The following is a 25,524-nucleotide window of genomic DNA, read 5'->3' as shown; positions in this document are numbered from 1 at the left end:
GCCAAGTCAAACACCAGGGAGTCAAAACACGAGAAGGAGAACGCAGAGTCAGGACGGGAAGAGGGGAATAAACAGACACTGGTACAGTCAGCAAAAGCAGCAGGATGGATCACGGTATGCAGAGTCAGCTACACACGCCTTAGGCAGAAACTATAACTGACACCGCCTGCAGGATGCAGTAGAGAGAAATAGCCGAACTGACGCCAGAACGAGGCAGAGAAAAGTTAACCCTTGACATGATCAGACTGGAAAAGAGAAACAGGATACAAAACCCAGCCTTGATCATGACAGAATTTATATTGACTCTGTGCTGCTTACACTTTATGTAGGAGCTCATCATCACAAGTCTATCACTCAACCTAACGATTTCTCTTCAGCCATGCTACCTCATGTGGAAATAATAAATCAACCAACCATAGGACTAATCAACCAATTTTCCTTCCTGATGAAGGAAAATCTTCCGAAACGTGCGTCGGGGTGCGCATTAAAGGGACGTGGTGACCCTTAAAGGTACAGGACTTAATTATTGCATTCCTCTATATTGTCTTTTTTAATACACTTAATCATTGTGGTGGTTGCACATGACATGTCAGCACATGATTGTTATTATGCACACTGCACTTTATATGGCAGTGAATTAATGAAATTATCATTTTTATATTTTGGCACAGGATTTAATCAATTTTGTGGTTTTTTGCACATGATTGGCATTTTGCACACTGCACTTTATGTGGCAGTGAAATAATGAAATTATCATTGTTACATTTTTGCACGGGATTTATTTATGCACATGCACTATTTGCTTATTTTTTTTATATATAAAATTTTTTTTACTTATTAGATATATATGATGATTGCATATTATGGTACATATAAATGGGTCCACTGTGATTATTTTACAAATTTTGTGAAAATGGTCCCAAAACGTGCACATTGTTTTTAAATTGATTTTATATGAAATCACCAATATAATAAATGCTATCTATTACGTATATCCTGTCTGGTAAAAATTTTTTGGTTGATTAGTCCTATGGTTGGTTGATTTATTATTTATATCAGGTGTTTAATCACCATTTCACTAGACACTGGTGGTAGTTTTTATAAATAAATTCTTGGATGTGTCACTACTATATAGGAAATAAATTATAAATATATTATATATAATACTACGTCTGGTGCTAGTGTCTCTTTTAAATTTTTTTACCTCATGTGGAAGAGAGGGCTACTGATACTTTATAATGGATCCACTTAGCTTAGTAAATTGATCCTAAGGGTCCAAAGTCTCTTACACAACGCTTTACAAAATGTTCCAAGCCGTAGTCACAGATACTGTGGAGAATTTCCTGAAAACCTGGCCACCATGGATTTCTTGTGATTTACTAGATATACAATTTTTAATGACATTTGTTATAGGCCATAATTGATTTTTATTTTAAGTCCTACTGCTGCCTATTACAACATTTGACACAAAGCCTGTGAAGTTTGAGAACAACCCAAAGGAATGCCTGAGACCAGCGCTTGCTTCCTGCCCCATCAAGTGACCCAACTAACTTCTTAATCCACAGTGCCAGCAGCAGGTGCAAACACAGCTGGAGAAAGCTATGCCTGTATCTGCGCTGAAGTAAATGCAGCCAAGGGTCAGCAGGGAAAGAATTTACTTAAGTATACCACATCCAAACGGCCTGTGTCACGATATGAGACTGGCCCTTCGTGACTCGACCCGACAATCGGTCAGTCACCTAACAACAAGACAAGCAAGGGAACACCGGGGACACAATTACAATGGCGGGCCCTGCTATAGGGAACAGGGAAAGGGACACCTGAACTCTCCTAAGGATGTGCCCTGATCTCCCTGACGTCCCTATACAGGTTCTTTCAACCTGTTGCCGAGCAGGATACCTTAGCCCTCAGGATCTCTATACACCAGCGCCAATACCGCAACAAACTTGTCCACTGATTGTAGAGATTGAATCGACCAGCAGGGAGAGGGCCCAGGATTGGGGATCACCCTTAAGAAGGGACATAATGATTCCCACCCGTTGTTCCTCACTCCCTGATGAACGAGGACGGAGCCTGAAGTATAACTTGCAGGCCCCTCCTGAAAAAACAAAAATGTATCTCTCCATCCAGAAAACCTGTCAGGGAGAGATATCGGGTTCTGGTTGAGCCTGCACCTGAGCCAAGGCCCCAAACCCCACCATCTGCTGCAGCTGCTGCACCACCTCATCATGCAGCACCCTAAGCTCATCAGTGAGGGTCTGAAACAGTTTGGTAAAGGCCTGAATTTGGGCCATGGCTCACCAGACAAAATGGGATGGTTGGTGATAATGTCACGATATGAGACTGGCCCTGCGTGACTCGACCCGACGATCGGTCGGTCACCAAACAACAAGATAAACAAGAGAACACCGGGGACACAATTACAACGGTGGGCCCTGCTATAGGGAACAGGGAAAGGGACACCTCCTGCATTCTCCTAAGGATGAGCCCTGATCTCCCTGACTTCCCTATACAGGTTCTTTCAACCTGTCGCAGAGCAGGATACTTTAGCCCTCACTTGCCCTTCACCTATGCCTCAAAAGAGAATTGGTAAGTGCGGACACTGGTCCCACCACTGCACTAATATAACACCAAGGAAAGATAACAGACAAGGTAAGACAAACAACACTTAGCTTTCTCTGCTGCAATGCACCGAGCAGCAGAGTAAGGCACCAGATCAGCAATCAGCAGAAGCACCACTGCTCTCAGCCAGCTCCTGTCTTGACCACGGTTGGTATCCAAAAGGAAGTGTATCACCAACATCAGCTGATGCCTCAGGTGACCTTATATAGGAAGGTGGGAGTGGTCACCACCAGCAGACAAACTAAACATGTAGTAACACCAGTGGCCACCAGGGGGGGAAAAACATGTAGTAACACCAGTGGCCACCAAGGGGAAAAACTGACATTAACCCCCAATGGCCAGAAAGGAAAAAAGTTTAAATGTGAGCAGCCCAAACTGACACAGATCCAAAAATGGATCGTGACAGCCTGTACCATCATCTTTCCTATGGACATGGAGAGGATGTTATCCAATGACTACATGGGCACCATCGGACCTTTAAACAAAGTACAAGAATTATGACTAGCAACAAATAAAGATACAATTTATGTCATAAAATAAATTTTATCAGAAAGTGGACAACCTCTTTGAACCAAGGTATTCTGTTTACATCTCAAGAGTCCATTCCTAATCTAGCTGTCTATTAACCAGGATCTGGGAATCTAAGGGTGAGCCTACTCCCATTTTGCCTTAATCACTGTAAATTTTCATTTTTTTTCAGCTATTACAGTATTTTTTGGTCACCTGCATCAGTATATACTGTACAAAAGTAGGTATCACTTCGGTGTTGAACAACATTCTCTCTTTTCTTATTGTTGATCACCTCTGTTTACTATGTCCTGATGCTCCGTGTGGCAAACTGTTCAGCTGTTTCTATTCCAACTGATGATGGCGCTGGGAAGATCTATGTTTTATTCTTTCACACATTTTTACTTAGAGGAAGTGGAATATCTCTATAATACACATTTTATACATACTATATACTCCTATGGCAGTCACACTATAGGCAATGATTAGATCATTATCCCAATGTTATTACTTTGCAATGCTTAGTATTTCCGTTCTTAGCATGTGTATATAGTCTGCTACCGAGTACAAATTGGAAATTCCTTCTTTCTCTTTAACAACAACTTCCAACATAACCTCAAGCCAAAAATTACAGCCAGGGGTTTTCTCAGCAGCCAAAACAAATAAATCAACTTGGCAAGCTATTACTACTGTGCTTAGCTATTTCTAAGTGATGGGATGGAAGCCACAGTGATCTTTTTGGGAATTAATGAATACTTAGTAAGCGCAGTAACATGCAGGAATTCAGCAAAACCAACCTATTTTAATATTCTATATCTAATTGTTCAAGGCACCATTATTTTACAAATAGTCCCAGAAGTGAAAAACAGAATTCTTCTATGATTAGTTACGATGTGGTTTAATACATTTAATCGAATACAGATGTAATTGCTCTATTATTATGCAGTGTCCATCAGTAATATATTGCTCTTCACCCTTATTTATCACCATCACTTCCCATTATTTGAGAATTATTTCGATGCCTAGTCTAGAAAACTTCCCACATTTACAGTATGCAAGCTGTTGTGTCCTAGTGCGTCTTGATTAGCCTGAACTACTTTACTGGGATGTTCTGAAAATCTTTATTTCAAGAAAGTACAGAATGGATCTTGATCTTCATCAAAGGGAACCTGTCATGTGAAAAATAATTATTAACTTGCAGATATTGGGTTAATGTGCAGGTTTATAGCACTCTGAAGCTGTGCGGCCCCTGCATTGAGAGTTGCGCTGCAGCGAGGAAATGAACTTTATTCGTCCCAGCAGCTACCGGCTTTCAGTCATAGAGACACGGCTTCAGTTACCGCTCAGGACATAATGTAACCACGCCCCCCTCAGTGACAGCCAGCTCTGTACTGATGCACTGCTGTCTCGGCTGTCAGTCACTGCCAGGGCGTGGTTACAGCCCTCGCTTACTATATATTGAGCGGTGACTGAAACTGCGCCGGCTGTACTTCTGTGACCAAAAGCCTGATGCTGCAGGGATGAATCAAGTTCATTTTCTCCTGGCAGTGGAACCTTTAGTACTGCAGCTGCACAACTTCAGAATGCTTTTAACTCGAGATTAACCTCATATCTGCAGGTCAATAGCGCTTTTTCACTTCACAGATTCCTTTTAAAGAGATGCATCATTGTATGGAGACATGTTTACAGGCAATGTTCTATGGGGAAAAAATATGCACATTAGCTCTTTTCTAGAAAAAAAGTAAGATTCAATAACAAATATTAGCCAAATCAAAAAGTCCTCCAAAAAGAAGAGCTCTATACACCGCATGCTACACATATACACTATATATTACACACCCGATTCTACACACTATTATTGCATGTTATACAACATGGGACTGTCATTATCAGTGCAGTTTCTAGTTTGTAGAAGTAGGCAACCACAAACCGACTGGCCCATCAAACCTGCAGCTATATAGGGTCTCGCTGGGGGCATTTTTGGGTGTGAACCCTGGGCAATTCCCTAGTTTTCCCACCACTCTATCGCCTTGGATACAGTTGAGGTCATAGCTCTTTGCAAACTCGTCCGGTTCTTACACACCAAAGTCACCCAACAATATCTATATGGATCTTGTTTGGTGCAATAGTTAACATTCAAGGACTTTCTCCAAACTGTTGACACAAAGTTAGAAGCATATAATTGTCAAAAATGTCTTGGTATACTTAAGCTTTAAGACTGCCCTTCACTGGAAGGGGAATAGACCAACCCCTAAAAATAGCCCCAATCTTTCCTCCACCAAATATTTGCCAAACCCAGATCTTCCATCATACTACCAGCTAGAGAAGCGTGATTTGTCACTTCAAAGAATACAATTCAAAAGCTCCACAGTCCAACAGTTGTGTGCTTTACCCACTTTTATACAACGCTTGGTGTTATAAGGATTGTATGCAGCGATTTGACCATGGAAACTCAAGCCATGAGGCTCCCAGCACACAGCTTTTGTGCTGATGATAATGCCAGAGGATGTTTGATGATCTGTAGTTATTGCGTGAAAACAGCATTGGCCTTCTGTGACCTTCTCTCTAACTCTGCTGGTCTATTAGTTCATGGCTGAGTTATGGTTCCAAAACGCTTCAACTTTTAAAAAATGCCACTCGCAGTTGATGGTGAAAGATCTAAGGTTGTAAGAAATTTAACAAACTGATTTGTTGCAATGGCGGCATTCTAATACCGAAGCTGGAATTCAGAGCGCTCTTTAGAGCAATCAAATCTTTCACAAATGTTTGAAAGGCAGACATGATGTCTAGTGGCTGGATTTTATACGCCTATGGCAATGAGACTGAATGAAAAACCTGATTTAATTAAGAAGTGCATCCCAATATGTTGATATAATGTATCTAAGAAAAAAAATAAACAAGTAAATTATGCCAACAATTTCCACTAATATCTGTCAAGATATCCACAAAATCCAGCTGACGGGCAGTACAGGACTAGTGGAGTGTCCAGCTATACTCTATGGCCGACTCTTCAAAATATATCTTCTCTGAAATGCCGGAACATTTCTGTGAAAAATATAATCATGCAGCCTAGCTGCAATTCATGTTGCTTACTGTTTGAGATGTTAAGTGCTACAAATTATCTTCTTTGCACCACACAGAGGAAATGTATAATGTCTCTGTTAAACCCCTTCACCCCAGGGCTATTTTCCATTTTTGTTTTTTCCTCCCTTTCTTCCAAGAGCCATAACATTTTTATATTTCTGTCAATACGGTCATATGAGAGCTTGTTTTTTTGCAGGATGAGTTGTACTCTTGAATGACACCATTGATTTTACCACATAGTATACTGGAAACCGGGAAAAAATTCCAAGTATTGTGAAATTCCAAAAAAGTGCAATTCCACAATGTTTTGTATTTATTTTTTTCTTATTTACCATGTTCACTATATGGTAAAACTGAGCTGGCACTATGATTCGCCGGGTCAGTATGATACGCAGATACCAATCATGTACAGTTGTGTGAAAAATTGTCTGCTCCCTTCCTATTTCCTATTCTTTTGCATGTTTGACACACTTAAAATGTTTCAAATCACCAAATTTAAATATTAGACAAATATAACACAAGTAGATACAAATATAACACAAGTAGATACAAAATGAAGTTTTTAAATTAAGGTTTTTCTCATTAATCTGTTATGATTGAGTCACCGAGGAGGAAAGCAAGACCAAGCTAAGCAACAGAAAACCAGAGAGGTTGGTAACTAAGCGGATTGCAGACCCCTGATCCTATCCACACAACTAGCAGTAGCCGTGCAGCGTACCTATGATGATCCGAGACGCCTCGACACAGCCGGAGAACTAAATAAGCCTAAAGCAAGAAAGGGGAAATCTAAACTGCCCCAGAGCAGACCCCAAAGGAATAGATAGCCCCCAAGCATATATTGTCGGTGAGACAAGATGAAAACACAAACGCAGGTAGGAAAATAGACTGAGCAAACGATGGGGCCCACACTAACCAGACAGGACAGGAAAGGAAAGACTCTGCAATCATGCAAAAAAACCCTGCAAAAAATGCCCAACACGTCTGATAGAAAAATACTGAAGTCACTAGACTTCGCCCACTATATCAGCACTCTGGTATATTCTGAAAGCAGAGCAAAAAGAGGCCAATCTAATAAGGGACAAAAATAAAATGGCACAAACAGTAACATAAGGATGGAAATTCAGCACAGCCCCAGCCGGGGCTGGCTGACCACACAAAACTGAAATAGACAAAACCAAATCAAATGTCAACAATAGCAAAAGAACACTTAGCTGAGCATGCAGGGACTGAGCTGGAAACTAAGACCTCAGGAGGCAGGAAAAATCACCAGCAGGGATAGAGGGAGTCGGCTGTCTTAAATCCAGTCAGAAACTCCAGATCTCCAGTCATCCTCCTCATTCTTAGGTGGCAGGCCTCTGTTAATTAGATGAGCTCCATTACCTCCAGTAACCACCAGAGGGAGCCCGGGAAGAGAACTCGTGACCCCTCTATCAATACAACCAGCTCCACTACCTTCACTAGTAACCAGATGTGGGCCAGAAAGCGAATTCACAACATTAACCCCTTTCTGCCATTGGACACTATAGCACGTCCAGTGGCAGATTCCCCGCTTTGATGAGGGCTCATATGGTGAGCCCGCATCAAAACCTGGACATGTCAGCTGTTTTCAACAGCTGACATATGCCCGCAATAGGCGTGGGTGGAATCGCAATCCACCTGCGCCTATTAACTAGTTAAATCCCGCTGTCAAACGCTGACAGCGGGATTTAACCGGCACTTCTGGCTGCCGGACCAGAAATGAGCGCTTCGCTGACCCCCGTCTCTATGGTTGTTGATGAGTCATTGCTATGAGCGCCACTCAGTGCTCATCGTCTATATGTATTAGAGCCGATTGAGTTGTGGATGCTTCTAGCCTCCCATGAAGCTATTGAAACATGCCAAAATTAAGAAAAAATGTTTTAAAAATTATGAAAAAAATTGAAAAATATAAAAGTTTAAATCACCCCCCCTTTCGCCCCATTCACAATAAAACAATAAAAAAAAAAAATACACATACACATATTAGGTATCGCTGCATTCAGAATCACCCGATCTATCAATAAAAAAAGGATTAACCCGATTGCTAAACGGCGTAGCGGGAAAAAAATCAAAATGCCAAAATTACTTTTTTTGGCCGCCACGACATTGCATTAAAATGCAATAACGGGCAATCAAAAGATTGTATCTGCACATAAATGTTATCCTTAAAAACGTCAGCTCGGCACACGAAAAAAAAACCCCCACCCAACCCCATATCACGAAAAATGGAGACGCTATGGGTATTGGAACATGGCTCCAAATTTTTTTTTTTTTTAGCAAACTTTGGAATTTTTTTCACCACTTTGATAAAAAAAACCCAACCTAGACATGTTTGGTGTCTATGAACTCGTAATGATCTGGAGAATCATAATAGCAGGTCAGTTTTAGCATTTAGTGAACTGAGCAAAAAAGCCAAACAAAAAACAGTTTGGGATTGCACTTTTTTTGCAATTTGACCGCACTTGGAATTTTTCTTCTGTTTTTGAGTACATGACATGCTAAAACCAATGAAGTCATTCAAAAGTACAACTCGCCCCGCAAAATATAAGAACTCATATGGCCATATTGACAGAAAAATAAAAAAGTTTATGGCTCTGGGAAGAAGGGGAGCGAAAAACAAAAACGCAAAACTGAAAAAAGCTCCGGGAGTTCAGGGGTTAAGGGAAAAATAAATACAAACCTACAGGGCCCTGTGTGAGAAAGTTATTGCCAACCACTACCCCCTTAAAACATAAATTAACAAATCACATCTTTGGGAAGCGGAGTTCAAATTCCTTAGCCAAACACAGGCATGATTACTGACACACCTGTTCTGAAACAAGAAATCACTTAAATAGGTCCTGCCTGACAAAGTGAAAAAGACCAAAAGATCCTCAAAAGTTAGACATCATGCCGCATTCCAAAGAAATTCTAGAACAAATGAGAAATAAAGTAATTGAAATCGATCAGTCTGGAAAAAAGTTATCAAGCCATTTCCCAAACTTTAGTACTTCAGAGAACCACAGTGAGAGCCATTGTCCACAAATGGGGAAAACATGGAACGGTGGTGAATTTTTCCAGGAGTGGCCGACTGACCAATATTACCTCAAGAGTGCAGTAACGACTCATCCAAGAGGTCACAAAAGATCCCACTGTCACGATCACGTGTGTCTGGACGCAGTGAGTACCACAAGGCGAACCCATATGACTCATGTGACCCTGGATACACCGCCTCCAGTTGTGCGAATTTAAATAATAAGACGTGCAGCTGGATACGCCACCTCCAACAGGCAAATTTAGGTATTACACGTAAATCTGGAAACCCCGCCTCCAGTGAGGCAAATTTAAATAATAAAGGGGAACCTGGGTAACATTAACAATGGTGGGCCCTGCGATAGGGAATAGGGATGTGGAGACCTCCTGTACTCCCCTGAGCCAGAGTTCCTGCATTCCTAACATTCCCTATGCCGGTTCCGCACCAGGCGACGCACAGGATACCTTTTAACCCTAGCTCGCCCTGACCTAAACCCTCACTAGCGAATTGGTCGGTGCGGAAACTAATCCCACCACTGCACTAAACACACACAAGGAAAGAAGACAATACAGGGGAAACACCACTTAGCTTTGCTCTGTTGCGTACGTTCCTAGCAACAGAGCCCACCACATGCGTGCATCTTCTCCACCCGGATCCATCACCAACACTGGATCCTTCACCATAGTGCAGCCTTGGAGCAGATTCCACCACCAGTTGCAGCTGTCCAGTAACAGAGTCCCAAAGATGAGTTCAGCTCCTGCCCAAAATGTCAAGCATGCTTGAGTCCAGCTCTCAGCAACCAAGTCCCGCATGCTGAGTGCAACTTTCTCCATAGTCGTCACTCCACCAAGCCATGCAAGCACTTCCTGCAAACACCATAAACTGTGACTCCACCACGCCATGCCAGCCCTTCTTGCAGACCACCTAGCTGCCTCTCGTCCCCTCTGGCTGGGCTGCACAGGACTCATGTTCAGCTCCTTCCTCACCCAGGCTTGCTTCCCAAATGGCGAACACAATATCACCAACAGTGATTGAACACACCTGGCTCTCTTTTATAAAGCCTCACACCTGATTTATAATTACGTGCACTAAACCAAAGAAACTAAAGTGCACTACCACTCACCACCACCGGGGCAACTTAGAATGAACGACACCACGTGTAATAATTCTAATGGCCACCGGGGGCAATCACATCACTGTGGCACCTAGCCAAAGGAAAAAAAGTTCACTTATCCATTTAATCTGTCAGATCCACGCTGGATCATGACAGTACCCCTTCCTTAATGAAAGGCCTCTGGACCCTCAAGACCACTCCCCATTAGGGAAACACCAACAGCGGGGACGCCCAGATCCTGAGTTCACCCCACCACTACCTGACACTTCAGGTTAATGACAAACGCACCGCTGGTATTGGCAATATGTGTTCTGGAGGCACCACTCATCTCCACAGCGAAGACCTGGGGAACGAGTTTATGCATGTGTATGTTTAGTATGCGCAGGTAACACTTCGCAACACACTTCCAATGGTTTTTTTTTTGGTGGCCACCCATACACGCTCGTTCACACACAGGTCCGGACCTGAACGTTTATTGCACACATTCGGTTGTCATATATTTGGTGAACTCCTTCTGGACACGACAACAGAGGCATCCCCCTGCTGTCACCACACTCACACCCCCGCTATTCACCAAGGGACACCACCCTCCAACCCTTTCACCATGAGGTCTACCCTCCCAGGGTTGGTTAATGGCGAGGGTTGAGATTTGTCCCTACTCCCCCGCAGCGCACCTGCTGCACACACCTGGAGAAGAAGGGGACAGGAATATGGAGGAATTATACACTCACTGGTCACCTTCCTCCACACGACCAGGAGGGGGCGGCCTCTTCGGTGGTATAGATTTGGCGTGAGCCCAGCGGACTATCACCAGTCTGCTCACTACAGGGACATACCCCTTCACCTCGGGGAACCCCAGACAGCACCATGGGGATCACCAACTCCACCCACCTGTCTGGTTACGTCCGCCTGTATGAACAAGTCCCGCTCCCCAGCAGCGACTCTAAGGGGCTTTTACCAAAGCCGCAAGGACATGGAGGAAAAATACACTCGCTGGTCGCCTTCCTCCACACGACCAGCAGGGGGCGGCTTCTTCGGTGGTATTGAAGATTTGGCATGAGCCCCGGGGACTATCACCAGTCTGCTCACTACAGGGACGTACCCCTTCACCTCGGGGAACCCCAGACAGCACCATGGGGATCACCAACTCCACCCACCTGTCTGGTTACATCCACCTGTATGAACAAGTCCCGCTCACCAGCAGCGACTCAAGGGGGCTTTTGCCAGACCCGCAATTTGCCAAAGCCGCCATTTTGATTTCCTGGTTGCCTGAGCAGAGGCCCCAGACCCTGATAATTGCTGCTGCAGCGGCTCCAACACACCTTGCCGCTCCCCACTCACCTCAGTGAGGCCTGGCAGCAATTACTCAGCGGTCTCCACATGGCCAAAGCTCACCAGAAAAAAAAAGTTGGGTTGGTGATAATGTCACGATCACGTGTGTCTGGACGCAGCGAGTACCGCAAGGCGAACCCATATGACGCACGTGACCCTGGATACACCGCCTCAAGTGGAGCGAATTTAAATAATAAGACGTGCAGCTGGATACGCCGCCTCCAACAGGCAAATTTAGGAATTACACGTAAATCTGGAAACCCCACCTCCAGTAAGGCAAATTTTAATAAAAAAGTTGAACCTGGGTAACATTAACAATGGTGGGCCCTGCGATAGGGAATAGGGACGTGGAGACCTCCTGTACTCCCCTGAGCAAGAGTCCCTGCACTCCTATCGTTCCCTATGCTGGTTCCACACCGGGCGACGCACAGGATACCTTTTAACCCTAGCTCGCCCTGACCTAAACCCTCATTAGGGAATTGGTCAGTGCGGAAACTAATCCCACCACTGCACTAAACACACACAAGGAAAGAAGACAATACAGGGGAAACACCACTTAGCTTTGCTCTGTTGCGTACGCTCCTAGCAACAGAGCCCACCACCTGCGTGCATCTTATCCTCCACCCGGATCCATCACCAACACTGGATCCTTCACCATAGTGCAGCCTTGGAGCAGAGTCCACCACCAGTTGCAGCTGTCCAGTAACAGAGTCCCAAAGATGAGTTCAGCGCCTGCCCAAAAAGTCAAGCATGCTTGAAGAGTCCAGTTCTCAGCAACCAAGTCCCGCATGCTGAGTGCAACTCTCTCCATAGTCGTCACTCCACCAAGCCATGCAAGCACTTCCTGCAAACACCATAAACTGTGACTCCATCATGCCATGCCAGCCCTTCTTGCAGCCCAACTAGCTGCCTCTTGTACCCTCTGGCTGGGCTGCGCAGGACTCATGTTCAGCTCCTTACTCACCCAGGCTTGCTTCCCAAATGACGAACACAATATCACCAACAGTGATTGAACACACCTGGCTCTCTTTTATAGAGCCTCACACCTGATTTATAATTACGTGCACTAAACCAAAGAAACTAAAGTGCACTACCACTCACCACCACCGGGGCAACTTAGAATGAACGACACCACGTGTAATAATTCTAATGGCCACCGGGGGCAATCACATCACTTTGGCACCTAGCCAAAGGGAAAAAAGTTAACTTAGGCTGGTTTCACACTTGCATTTTTTTGCGCTGTACTTTAGCGCTAAAAAAAGCATGCGCTTTTTTCCCTATATTTTGCATGGGATGTACTTATGTGCGCATACACATGCATTTGTATGCGTTTTTACGCACATGCGTTTTTTTGTGATGTGCGCTCAGGCGCACAAAATGCATCCTGTTGCATTTTTTGGGCGTCCGACTTGCCTCAAAAAACCGCATGCGCGCGCAATGCATTTTTTTACAGCAAGACACCCATTGTAAGTCTATGGGTGCGCATACGTGTGCATTGGCATGCTCATGTATGCTTTTTCTGCGCATGCGTTTTTTTGTTGACCGTTGGTTAGACAATGGAAATTAGGGGTTTGGGTTAGAGTTATGGTTAGTTAAGGGGGTTTAGGGTTTGGGTTAGTATGGTTTGGTTAAGGGTTAGGGTTTAGGGTTAGGGTTTGGGTTAGAGTTAGTAGAGTTTGGTTAAGGGTTAGGGTTAGTATGGTTTGGTTAAGGGTTAGGGTTAGTATGGTTTGGTTAAGGGTTAGGGTTAGTAAAGTCATGGTTTGGGTTAGTGTTAATCCTAACCCTATCTTGATTTTTTTGGTGAGGCCAACTAATGTTGGAAAAAAACGCAAACGCGGTACAAATGCATAAAAACACTGCGTTTTTTTCATGCATGCGCATAAAAATGCTTGAAAAAAATGCAGCATTTGTATGCATGCGTTTTTTCCATGCATTTTTTTGCAGGAAAAAAGCACTGCAAAAAAAAAGCAAGTGTGAAAGTAGCCTTATCCATTTAATCTATCAGATCCATGCTGGATCATGACACCCACAACAATATTCAAAGAACTGCAGGCCTCACTTGCCTCAGTTAAGGTCAGAGTTCATGACTCTGTTTTGCTGCATCAGGATCTGAAAGACTTTCTGTGGTAACCATGAATTCGGCTAACAAAAAATCCTGAACGAGAATGTCCAGTCATCTGTTCGTGACCTCAAGCTGAAGCACATTTAGGTTATGCAGCAGGACAATGAACCAAAACAAACAAGCAAGTCCACCTCTGAATGGCTTAAAAAAAACTAAATTAAGACTTTGGAGTGGCCTAGTCAAAGTCCTGGCCTTAATCCAATTGAGATGTTGTGGCATGACCTTAGAAAGGTGGTTCATGCTCAGAAAGCCTCCAAAGTGGCTGAAAAACAACAATTCTGCAAAGATGAGTGGGTCAAAATTCCTTTAGAGCGTTGTATAAGACTCATTGCCAGTTAATGCAAACACTTGATTGCAGTTCTTACTGCTAAGGGTGGCCCAACCAGTTATTAGGTTTAGGGGCAATCACTTTTTCACACAGGTTCCTGTAGGTTTGGATTTCTTTTTCCCTTAGTAATAAAGACCTTCACTTAAAAATTGCATTTTGTGTTTACTTGTGTTATTTTTGTCTTATATTTACATTCATTTGGTGATCTAAAACATTTAAGTATGACATACATGGAAAAGAAAAGGAAGTTAGGAAGGGGGCAAACATTTATTAACACAACTGTATAGTTTATTTAAGTGGTGAAAACAAATTCTGAAATTTGTATGAAAAAAAGATTGTGCGTTCGACGCCATTTTCCAAGACCCGTAACATTTCCATTTTTCGCGATCTGGGGCTGGGTGATGGTTTATGTTTTGGACCCTGAGCTGATGTTTTTACCGATACCATTTTGGATTAGATAAGATGTTTTGACCGCCTCTTGTTTCATATTATTGGAATATTGTGGCAGCCAAGAAAGTATAATTATGGCATTTTGATCTTTTTTCTCGTTGCGCTGTTTGCCAATCTTATCAATTTGTTTTATATTTTGATAGATTGGACTTTTATGAACACAACGATACCAAATATGTGTACTATTTTTACTGTTTTATTTTCAATGGGGCAAATGGGGTGTGTAATTTGATCTTTTGTGTTTTTTTTTACTTTTTACTGTCATCAATAGTCCACTTAGAAGAAATCACGACCGGCCTGCACAAGAGTATCGTAATGACAGGCACGGCTGTCATGACAACCCATCTGGGCCCTCCGATCACGTGACAGGCGGGATTAGTGATGTGCTTCCGGCTGGCGATTGTTAAAGCCTGCTGTCAGAAATGGATAGCGCGTTTTAACTGGTTAACAGCCACGGGTGGACAGGACATGACATATGACGTATATATACGTCATTTGTCATCAAGGAGTTAAACTACTGTTACTCTAATGTTATAATACAAGGTAAGTAACGCAATAGTATAGTCAGCTAAATCTTGCTTTGCCCCCTGCCTTTCACCCCAGTGCAGCAGATGACTGTCGTATACAGTATGCTGTAGATCGTTTTACCAATAATTTAGCAGGCATTCCTTAGATGCCATCAAGGGAGCAAAAGTGTATTTTTTCTCTCCACATTCTCACTGTTCCACAAAAGATTTTGGAAGTTTATAAATAAATAATAACTGTTCCAAAAGTAAATTTCCATAGTGAAATGGATTGCCAAATTTATGTTTAGGCTAAAATAAAATATTGTGTTAATGTGCTCCATGTGCCAAAAGAATATTGAAACCATTCTGGTCACAGTGCATATAAACTGGAGCTCATGATATCTTATGATATGATTTACTTTGATTATATCCAGAACAAAAGTTAACAGAAAATATATCAGTCAAAGCTCATTTCTGAAAACGGGGGCTATAGCTAGGGAATGGCAGTCTACAATGCAAAACATTACTTTTTAAATACATGAAGATTATTAGTAATAAAAATAAACAGGTTGTCTGGGGCTGTAACGTTGATTGCCTATCCTTAGGATAGGACATCAATGTCTAATCAATGGGAGCGCGACACTCAGCACTTTGGACGATCATCTGTTCCCCGTGACGGCGGAAACTGCTCAAGTGCAGAGCTGACACCGGGAACAGTTGATCGGCGGAGGTGCCGAGCGTCATATTCCCACCAGACATTGATGACCTATCCTACGGATAGGCTATCAGTGTTACAGCCCCAGACAACCCCTTTAAGAGGAATCAGTCAAATCCCAACAGGAACAACATCTTCAGTGATATTGTACCATATATTTGCTCCATGACTGCACAGGTTTCATCTATTCTGGTTTTCTTCCCACATTTCAAAGACATATTAATTGGGAATTTAGATTGTGAGCCTCAGTAGAGACATTGGCTCTGATTTATCAAGACTGGAGATTTTCTTGTAGTGCTTGGTGGAGTCAGACGCTCCTGATTCTCATGAAGCTTCTGATGAGTGGCATGCACTTCTGTGCGCTATGCCAGAAATCTTACTCCAGTCATGTACTGGAGTGAGATTTTATTAATTAGATTTCACACTGCTCATCATGAATTAGACGAGCTGTAACGTCATGATCACGCCCTGCCCTCCGTCCTGCCTCAGCTCTGCCAATTTCAGCAAAGCTGGGAGAAACCGGCCTGAAAACATCAAAAGCAGCAAAATTTTGGTGCAACTCCAAAGTCCGTCAAACTTTTGTGAATTTTCTAAGCGTTTATGCTTTTTTTTTGCTGTAAAAGCTTTGATAAATCAGGAGGATATGGAATATTTTGGAGCTAAGCACATAAGCAATCATAATATATAGACTAAATATAGGATTGTGGGAAAAGTATCACTATTTTATTTTTGTAGATCCCTTCTCTTTCTGGGTTTAGGAGTCTAGCCTTAACCAATGATTGACAGATACCTCTGCAGAAAGAGACAGCTCACTGATTAGGACCGCCCACTGGACTTCTAAACCGACATGCTCAGCATGACAGGTTCCCTTTAATGGTAGACACTTTATTACCTACTAGTTTACTGACATCTATTTATAATTATGGTTATTGGAAATTCAACAATAACAGCTTTGACAAGTATACTGTAATACGTTGTAAAAAGTGTCTAAAATGTCACTATTTATAGAATAAAAATGCAAGATTTCTTCCTTGTAAGTGGAAAAGTCACTTTATGGCAAGAATCAATGATTTTATTTCTGTAACTGTATCTTTCCTAATAAAGTCTGAGGATTGACAACTATTATTAAGCAATTATGGCTTATTTCCCACAGTCAACTATAAAGCATATGGCTTTAGTTTATTGTGTAGCTGCACAGTTCCATTTGTATACCATATGACATACACAAATGAGGCACAGCATAAGGGGGACACTAAACTGCAATGTGCCTTGTACAAATCCGTAGAAAGTATAGTAGCTCCATGGAAATAGCATTAGTGCTTTATGTAGCATGCAACACCGTGGCTGTGAACTTAGGTTTACCTGCAGTCCTGTGCAAAAAAAAAAGGCAGATAACATCATAATATCAGAACGAGCGATGAAACATACCAAAATGAAGTCTGGTTCTTGTTCTTTCATAGTTTCTTGTTGTTCTGTTTGCAATTTTGGAGCAAAATTTCATGATTTTTGCAATATATGGCTTGGTATGTTTTCAAGTAATATTCAGCTGCAACTCTCAATATGCCATTAAAGTCTAAGGCCATGTGCACATGGTGCGGATTCTGCTGCGGTTTCACACCTTCTCCATTGTAGAGGTGTGAAACCGCAGGGCTAAACCGCAGGACTTTTGACCTGAGATTTTACCTGTGGATTTTTCCAAATCCGCGCAGAAAAATCCACAGGACCTAACACTACGTGTGCACATAGCCTGATAGAATCATTTTACCATGACCAGTTTAGAAACTGAAGAGTCACAACAAGTCTCAGACTGTGATTAAATGAGTTAACTGTCAAAAATTAACACATTAGTTGCTAACACAGCAATGAAGGAATGCTTGACCATTACAAACAGACACAAAACTATGCCTGACCATTACACACAGACACAAAACTAACAGGACTACTACTAAGTAAACCTAACGTGAAGAATGCAATGATCAGGGGTTTCGTACAAATTTATGAAAAAGAGAACAAAAAGTGAAAAAGCTTGCATCTAATATTGGACTTTGACACCAGCTTAGTCCTATACGTTAACAGCTGTAAAGGTCTACCAGCAAATATAGCAAAGAAGCTGGGTCTACTGAGCATTATTTAGAAATCACCCCAAGATGGAATAAAGTAGACATCATCCCGGTAGCCCTACCTTCATATCCACTTGCCAGGTACAAATTCAGAGTGAACAGCCAAAGTATGTACAAAGAGGAACCCATGACTTTCCAAACAAGTCCTCCTGCAGACGCAGATTAAGTGGGAAAGGAAGCATAAAGACACAGACAGAGGGGAAAGAATTCTACACAGTCTTTAAGCTTCAGGCAAGAAGCAAGATACCGCAAGTTTTTTTTTTTCCTTGGAGAACTGAAACTCAGCCAGGAAAAAGGGGGGCGTACAGCAATCCCTTATTGGACACAGCACATTCCCTACACAAATGTACTATAAGGCTCCTCGGCCACAGCTGTTTTTGCATTGATCAAACTCAGGCCAATGAGCTGAATGAAGCCCCTTCTACCTACTGCTACATAGACTTAGCTAGTTATGAAATGCAAGCGATTTGTGGGGTCTGCAGGAATAGATTTATTAATGGCTGCATTGATGATGATGAGGGGGGTTGTTTCCTCCAGGACTGTGCACAGACATAGTTTTCAGAGGATGTTTAGCTTGGAGTCATGCCAGACAAAGTGTATTCTAGAGATTTCTGAGATTTGCATTAATCACTATATTTACATATTGTCCTACCTTGTGTGATCTTGCAGCAGATTGTCATGACATACCAAGTTCAAGGATTACATTAGATGTAAAAATCTTAATGCAGATCTGTCACCAGATTTCACAATAAAAACTGCAGATGTCCAGGGAAAGGTACTGGGCGCTACCCCTATAGCGCCCTATGATGGCTACAATAATCTAATACCCCTTTAGTACCTGCCCTGACAAGGGCAGTCCACAACTAGCCATATTGTGAGGGCCCTAAATGCCCCACGTGTTTCCCACCTGGTACCTTTCCCTGGACATCTACACAGGATGGATCTGGGATTATCTAGAAATCGGTCCACTGATGATCAACTCCTGAATGGTTGAGGATGTTCCTTTTTCTCTTTTATAAATTCTTACCCACCACCATGGGCATTTTATCAAAAATTTAATTAGGACATTATGTGGCCATTGTCAAGTGTATTTTACCTAATTCCCTTAACATTGGCTAATTTTGGGATATCTTGTTCGCCCCCTAACTCATATTATTCACTGTGTTTCAACCTAAATGAATGAGGCATGAGGGTTGACCTAAGGTTCCCATTCGTGTTCAGCTCAAAACTTTGATATTGTGGGCAGGGAGGAGGGTGATTGTACTTGACCAGGTTTTCAAAAAATATACTAGAGGCCTACACTCCATACACCTGGTCATTTACATTCATTAATTGAATATTGCTTGCCCAGTCCACCTCTTGTTGAGAAATCTACTCTCTCTCAGCATGAGACCTATTATGAGAAATGTCATTGATTTCTCCTTGTCTTTTACATAATTAGTTTTAACCTACCTATTAAATGCTATATTTTAGAAATATCTATACCTATTGCTTCTCTCACCACATTCTGATTCGGGTATATCTATATATGTGTGGTTATATTCCACCTTTTGCTGCAAACTTAGCTTCTTTTTACTATCTACCAAAATCGGGCGGCAGCGCCAGGTTATAGTGCAATAAACAGACAATATAGGGAAGGATTCTCCCATATTCATTATCCCATACCGTGCCATGCAGTCTTAGGCTCCAAGCAGTAGTTCTCAGTGAAGTCTGTTCTTGCCAATTCGTCGTGAAACAGTCAAATGTGACATTATAAAAATACCTTCGATTGGCCGATCACAGTCACTTCATTGTACAGCAGCCGTCATCATCAGAGAGTGACCGTGTGATGCTGCAATTGGTGAGAATGGGGGAAATGCTAGTGGTAGAAGGGTAAAAAAATTGACAGGATATTAATAAAATGTCTTAGGTTTTGTTGCTGAGAGAGAAAAGGGAATAGAATGGGCATAGAGTGACATAGGGGGCATTTGGAAAGTGACTGCGGGGACGAGATGGTAAATAATGCCAGCTGCACTTGAGATGAAGAATGTTTCATACAGGTGGTATAGGTAAGGACACTGTGGGTATGATCAGGGTGGTTGACAGGAACAGGAGTTGGTTTCCCGGTAGGGTTAGTGCAAGTAATTGATCATAGTAGTAATGTGATGACGTTATAATGGTTCCTTTTAAGACTTTAGAAAATATGGCAGGTCAATTGGTAATTTAAATTTAGAGTCAGAAGCTGCACCCTGAATAGGCGTAGCCAATGATAAAAGTGTCTTTACAGTGGATGATTTCTATGACATCATGGGGTGTTGTCATAGATTCAGTGACTCTTATTGGCTGATCACATTCAGAGCAGCCCATACAAGTTCTATTGGAAAAAACTGGTAAGCACTGTGCTCCTTGTTTAGGGGACTAGTTCCCGCTGGTAGACCGCAGAGCGTTGGCTGGAAACCTCTCCCTTTCGAGAAAGGGAAGGATTTTTAATAGCAAGTAAATTTTAAAGTTGTAAATCTATCTGCAGGATTTTCAAACACTGTATGTGCCATTATGTAGAGGAACTGCTTAATTATGAACGTATACCATGTCACAACCAGCCCCCAGTATCCTACCTTCCCCTTAACCGCTCTTGTGCTTATATGCCTCCTTTCATCTTTCCAATAGTACAGTAGCGACCAACGGTTTTTGTTTTTTTTTCTTAAAAGTGTGATTACTTCTGTCTGGTTGTTTTGATACCATTTTCCTGGTGATGAACTGAAAGTGCATTAAGTTGCTTTCAAATATAAGTATGGACATTTAATTAAAGAAAACTGACTGGCAAAAGTTTTGCATATACTATTTATTGATCACAACATAGAGTGTAATTAATTGTTTACAATGCCATTTCTTATTTTTTTTGTAGCATGACGTCTTTTGTTAATTACTCCACCACACGGACGGGGCCACAACTCATCGCCCAACTCATCCCAGAGGTGCTCTATAGAGTTTAAATCAGGTGATTGGTTTGGCCATTGCAACAGGTGAACATTTTTCTTTGCTAACCAATTTTTGACTAAATTGGATGTGTGCTTAGGATCATTGTCTTGCTGGAAATTCGAGCCCCTACCTACTTTGGTTTTACCACGTGGCAGCATTACATTCACCAGTATATGCTTGTACTGTAAAAGAAAGCATTCATATTTCCCTCAATTCTATGCAGCGGGCCAATGGCAGATGCAGAAAAGCAGCCCCAAACCATGACATTGCCACCATCATGTTTCACTGTATGCGTTTGGTACCTTACATCATTATGTTTTCCAATTGGGTGGTATATATAGTTCTTGCCATCACTATCTAACAGACTGCACTTGGATTCATCCCACCACAACACCTTAGACCAAACTGACTCTTTCTATTGGCTGTGTTCTCTGGCAAACTCAAGTCGGACCTTCCAGTTCTTTGCAGAGATGAAAGGCTTCTTGACCGGAACTCGTGCATTCAACCCTACTGCTCTTAGCCGTCGCCCCACACTTTGACCCCATACTCTTTGTCCATTTTGTGGAAAATATGTACAGCACTTTTATGAACATTAGATACTGACTTTTTCTTAATCATGTGATCAACTTGGGAGGAAGTTTTCCTTGCACGTCCACTTCTAGGTTTGTCAGCTGTTCTATAACCTTCTTTTCCTTCTTTATTATACACTAGATGGTGGCCCGATTCTATTGCATCGGGTAAGTTAGAGTCTCAGTTAAAATAAAAAATAGTGATATACTCACCTCCCGACGGCCCCCAGACTCTCTCACCACTCTCCCGGCATCTTCCGGTCCCAGTAATGCTTAGCGCGAAACACCGCTGATGACGTCGCATCTCCGGCCCTTCTCGCTAAGCATTACTGGGACCGGAAGATGCCGGGAGCGTGGTGAGAGGCGGGACATAGTCCGGGGGTCATCGGAAGGTGAGTATATAACTATTTTTTATTTTAACAGAGACTCTAGAATACCCGATGCGATAGAATCAGGCCACCATCTAGTGTATTATACTCCTGTTACACCCGGAGCTGCTGTCACTGTTCTGCTGTTACCTAATGTATTGTACTCCAGTTACAGCTAGAGCTGCAGTCACTGTTCTGCTGTTACCTAATGTATTCTACTCCAGTTACACCCAGAGCTGCTGTCACTGTTCTGCTGTTACCTAATATATTGTACTCCAGTTAATCCCAGAGCTGCAGTCACTGTTCTGCTTTTACCTAATGTATTGTAGTCCAGTTACACCCAGAGCTGCAGTCACCGTTCTGCTCTTACCTAATGTAATATACTCCTGTTACAGCCAGAGCTGCAGTCACTGTTCAGATCTTACCAAATGTATTGTGCTCCAGTTACACCCAGAGCTGCAGTCACCGTTCTGCTGTTACCTAATGTAGTGTACTCCAGTTACACCCAGATCTGCAGTCACTGTTCTGCTGTTATCTAATGTATTGTACTCCAGTTACTCCCAGAGCTGCAGTCACTGTTCTGCTTTTACCTAATGTATTGTAGTCCAGTTACACCCAGATCTGCAGTCACGGTTCTGCGCTTACCTAATGTATTATACTCCTGTTACAGCCAGAGCTGCAGTCACTGTTTAGATCTTACCTAATGTATTGTACTCCAGTTACACCCAGAGCTGCATTCACTTTTCTGCTGTCACCTAATGTATTGTACGCAAGTTACACCCAGAGCTGAATTCACTTTTCTGCTGTCACCTAATGTATTGTACGCAAGTTACACCCAGAGCTGCAGTCACTGTTCTGCTGTTACCTAATGTATTGTACTCCAGAATATGTACAGGACTGTGCCTGTGTAATGAGCAACGCAGCAGTGATGCCTATAACGACTGTAATGTGCCTGTACAATAAGCAATGCGGCCGTGTTGCCACGACGACTAAGCAACTGTCGCTGATTGGTCGAGGCAGTTAGGTCGTGACCAATCAGCGAGGTGGGATTTCCATGACAGACAGACAGACAGAATTAGACAATTATATAGTAGATGATACTTGACTTTGAGAACAGTTGAGTTCCATAGCTACCTATTTTTGGTTTTTGTCTGACTTCACTATCAGAATAATAAGCTTCCAGACATCTGGTGATAAATTTGGCCTTGTTTTTGTCATGTTTTGACCTAAAAACACGCAAAAACAAGACTACCCAATGCAAAAGATGCAAAACATTTGGCCCAAAAAATGTTGAAAACTAACACATAAATGGATAAAACACCGTGAAACACAATTTTCATCCTTATACAGTTATGTCCATATATATTTGGACAGAGACAACATTTTTCTAATTTTGGTTCTAGACATTACCACAATGAATTTTAAACAAAACAATGCAGATGCAGTTGAAGTTCAGACTTTCAGCTTTCATTTGAGGGTATCCACATTAAAATTGTATGAAGGGTTTAGGAGTTTCAGCTCCTTAACATGTGCCACCCTGCTTTTAAAGGGACCAAAAGTAATTGGACAGATTAAATAATTGTAAATAAAATATTCATTTCTAGTACTTGGTTGAAAACCCTTTGATGGCAATGACTGCCTGAAGTCTTGAACTCATGGACATTACCAGATGCTGTGTTTCCTCCTTTTTGATGCTCTGCCAGGCCTTCACTGTGGTGGTTTTCAGTTGCTGTTTGTTTGTGGGCCTTTCTGTCTGAAGTTTAGTCTTTAACAAGTGAAATGCATGCTCAATTGGGTTGAGATCAGGTGACTGACTTGGCCATTCAAGACTATTCCACTTCTTTGCTTTAATAAATTCCTGGGTTGCTTTGGCTTTATGTTTTGGGTCATTGTCCATCTGTAGTATGAAACGACGACCAATCAGTTTAGCTGCGTTTGGCTGCATCTGAGCACACAGTATGGCTCTGAATACCTCAGAATTCATTCGGCTGCTTCTGTCCTGTGTCACATCATCAATAAACACTAGTGACCCAGTGCCACTGGCAGCCATGCATGCCCAAGCCATCACACCGTTTTACAGATGATGTGGTATGCTTTGGATCATGAGCTGTACCACGCCTTCGCCATACTTTTCTCTTTCCATCATTCTGGTAGAGGTTGATCTTGGTTTCATCTGTCCAAAGAATGTTCTTCCAGAACTGTGATGGCTTTTTTAGATGTTTTTTAGCAAAGTCCAGTCTAGCCTTTTTATTCTTAATGCTTATGAGTGGCTTGCACCGTGCAGTGAACCCTCTGTATTTACATTCATGCAGTCTTCTCTTTATGATGATTTGGATATTGATACGCCTACCTCCTGGAGAGTGTTGTTCACCTGGTTGGCTGTTGTGAAGGGGTTTCTCTTCACCATGGAGATTATTCTGCGATCATCCACCACTGTTGTCTTCCGTGGGCACCAAGGTCTTTTTGCATTGATGAGTTCACCAGTGCTTGCTTTCTTTCTCAGGATGTACCAAAATGTAGATTTTGCCACTACTAATGTTGTAGCAATTTCTCGGAAGGGTTTTTTCTGTTCTTGCAGCTTAAGGATGGCTTGTTTCACCTGCATGGAGAGCTCCTTTGACCGATTGTTTCCTTCACAGCAAAACCTTCCAAATGCAAGCACCGCACCTCCAATCAACTCCAGGCCTTTTATCTGCTTAATTGAGAATGACATAAACAAGGGATTCACCTGTCCATGAAATAGCCTTGGAGTCAATTGTCCAATTACTTTTGGTCCCTTTAAAAACAGCGTGGCACATGTTAAGGAGCTGAACCTCCTAAACCCTTCATCCAATTTTAATGTGGATACCCTCAAATGAAAGCTGAAAGTCTGAACTTCAACTGCATCTGAATTGTTTTGTTTAAAATTCATTGTGGTAATGTCTAGAACCAAAATTAGAAAAATGTTGTCTCTGTCCAAATATATATGGACCTAACTGTAGATGACAACCATTTGCTTCCAGTTGTCATGCCCGCCATGTCCGTTATGCCTGTCATGCCCGCCATGTCTGTTGTGCCGCATGACCCCTGGAGCAGTTTGCACGTGCACTGAATTCTCATGCCCGATATGTGTCATGCTGCAAGATCCCTGGAAGCAGTGTGCACACACACCTCATGACTGTTGTGCTGCAAGATGCCTGGAGCAGTGTGCACGCGTGCCTTACCTCATGGCTGCACGCTGTTGCTAGGTAACCATCCGTCTCTGATCTGATTCTGCAATCCTCTCTGTATTCCTGGAGCCCCTGATCATGTGACCTTTCCTATGTTCCAGCACTGCCTGACCCAGCTAACCTCTCAGTGTTTGTAGAGCCCCTGATCATGTGACCTTCTCTATGGTCCAGCCCAGTCTGATCTAGCAACGCTCTCTATGATCCCGGAGGATCTGAACCGGAAGTGCTCCCCTGGTCCTGACTCGGAAGTGCAGGTGCTAATGCCCTATATCAGACCGCCCTTTCCTATGGTCGGGGCCTGGGTATTGTGTTGCTTCAGAGCATGGCTGCTTGGTCTGCTCGGTCGCTCTCTGCATTGTGTGCCCCTGCACTCTGCGCTGTAGTGCGTCTCTGCACACGCTCTGTGCTTGTACTCTGCCTCTTGTTCCGTGCCTTGTCTTGTGTTGTCCTTTGTGCCATGTTTTGTCTCTGTCATGCTTGGACTTG

At 42.6% G+C, this 25,524-nt stretch overlaps 1 protein-coding gene across 2 annotated transcripts in view; it reads right to left on the bottom strand.

Moving 5' to 3' along the window:
* SRPX (sushi repeat containing protein X-linked) overlaps window positions 1-18,157 on the bottom strand; it is a 160,156-nt gene extending 141,999 nt beyond the window's left edge. For both annotated transcript variants that reach the window (XM_073566022.1, XM_073566023.1), the window contains exon 1: window positions 17,997-18,157. In XM_073566022.1, coding sequence (XP_073422123.1) covers window positions 17,997-18,063 — 67 coding nt within the window. In that variant the 5' untranslated portion in view covers window positions 18,064-18,157. The remainder of the gene's footprint in view (window positions 1-17,996) is intronic.
* Between the last annotated feature and the right edge of the window lie 7,367 nt (window positions 18,158-25,524).

This window comes from Dendrobates tinctorius, unplaced genomic scaffold (genome assembly GCF_039654945.1).
Source record: "Dendrobates tinctorius isolate UK_male_01 unplaced genomic scaffold, ASM3965494v1 ptg000016l, whole genome shotgun sequence".
In the NCBI taxonomy this organism is placed as follows: Eukaryota; Metazoa; Chordata; class Amphibia; order Anura; family Dendrobatidae; genus Dendrobates; species Dendrobates tinctorius.
The sequence above is the reverse complement of the archived record's forward strand: the minus strand, read 5'-3'. Positions and strand labels throughout refer to the sequence as shown.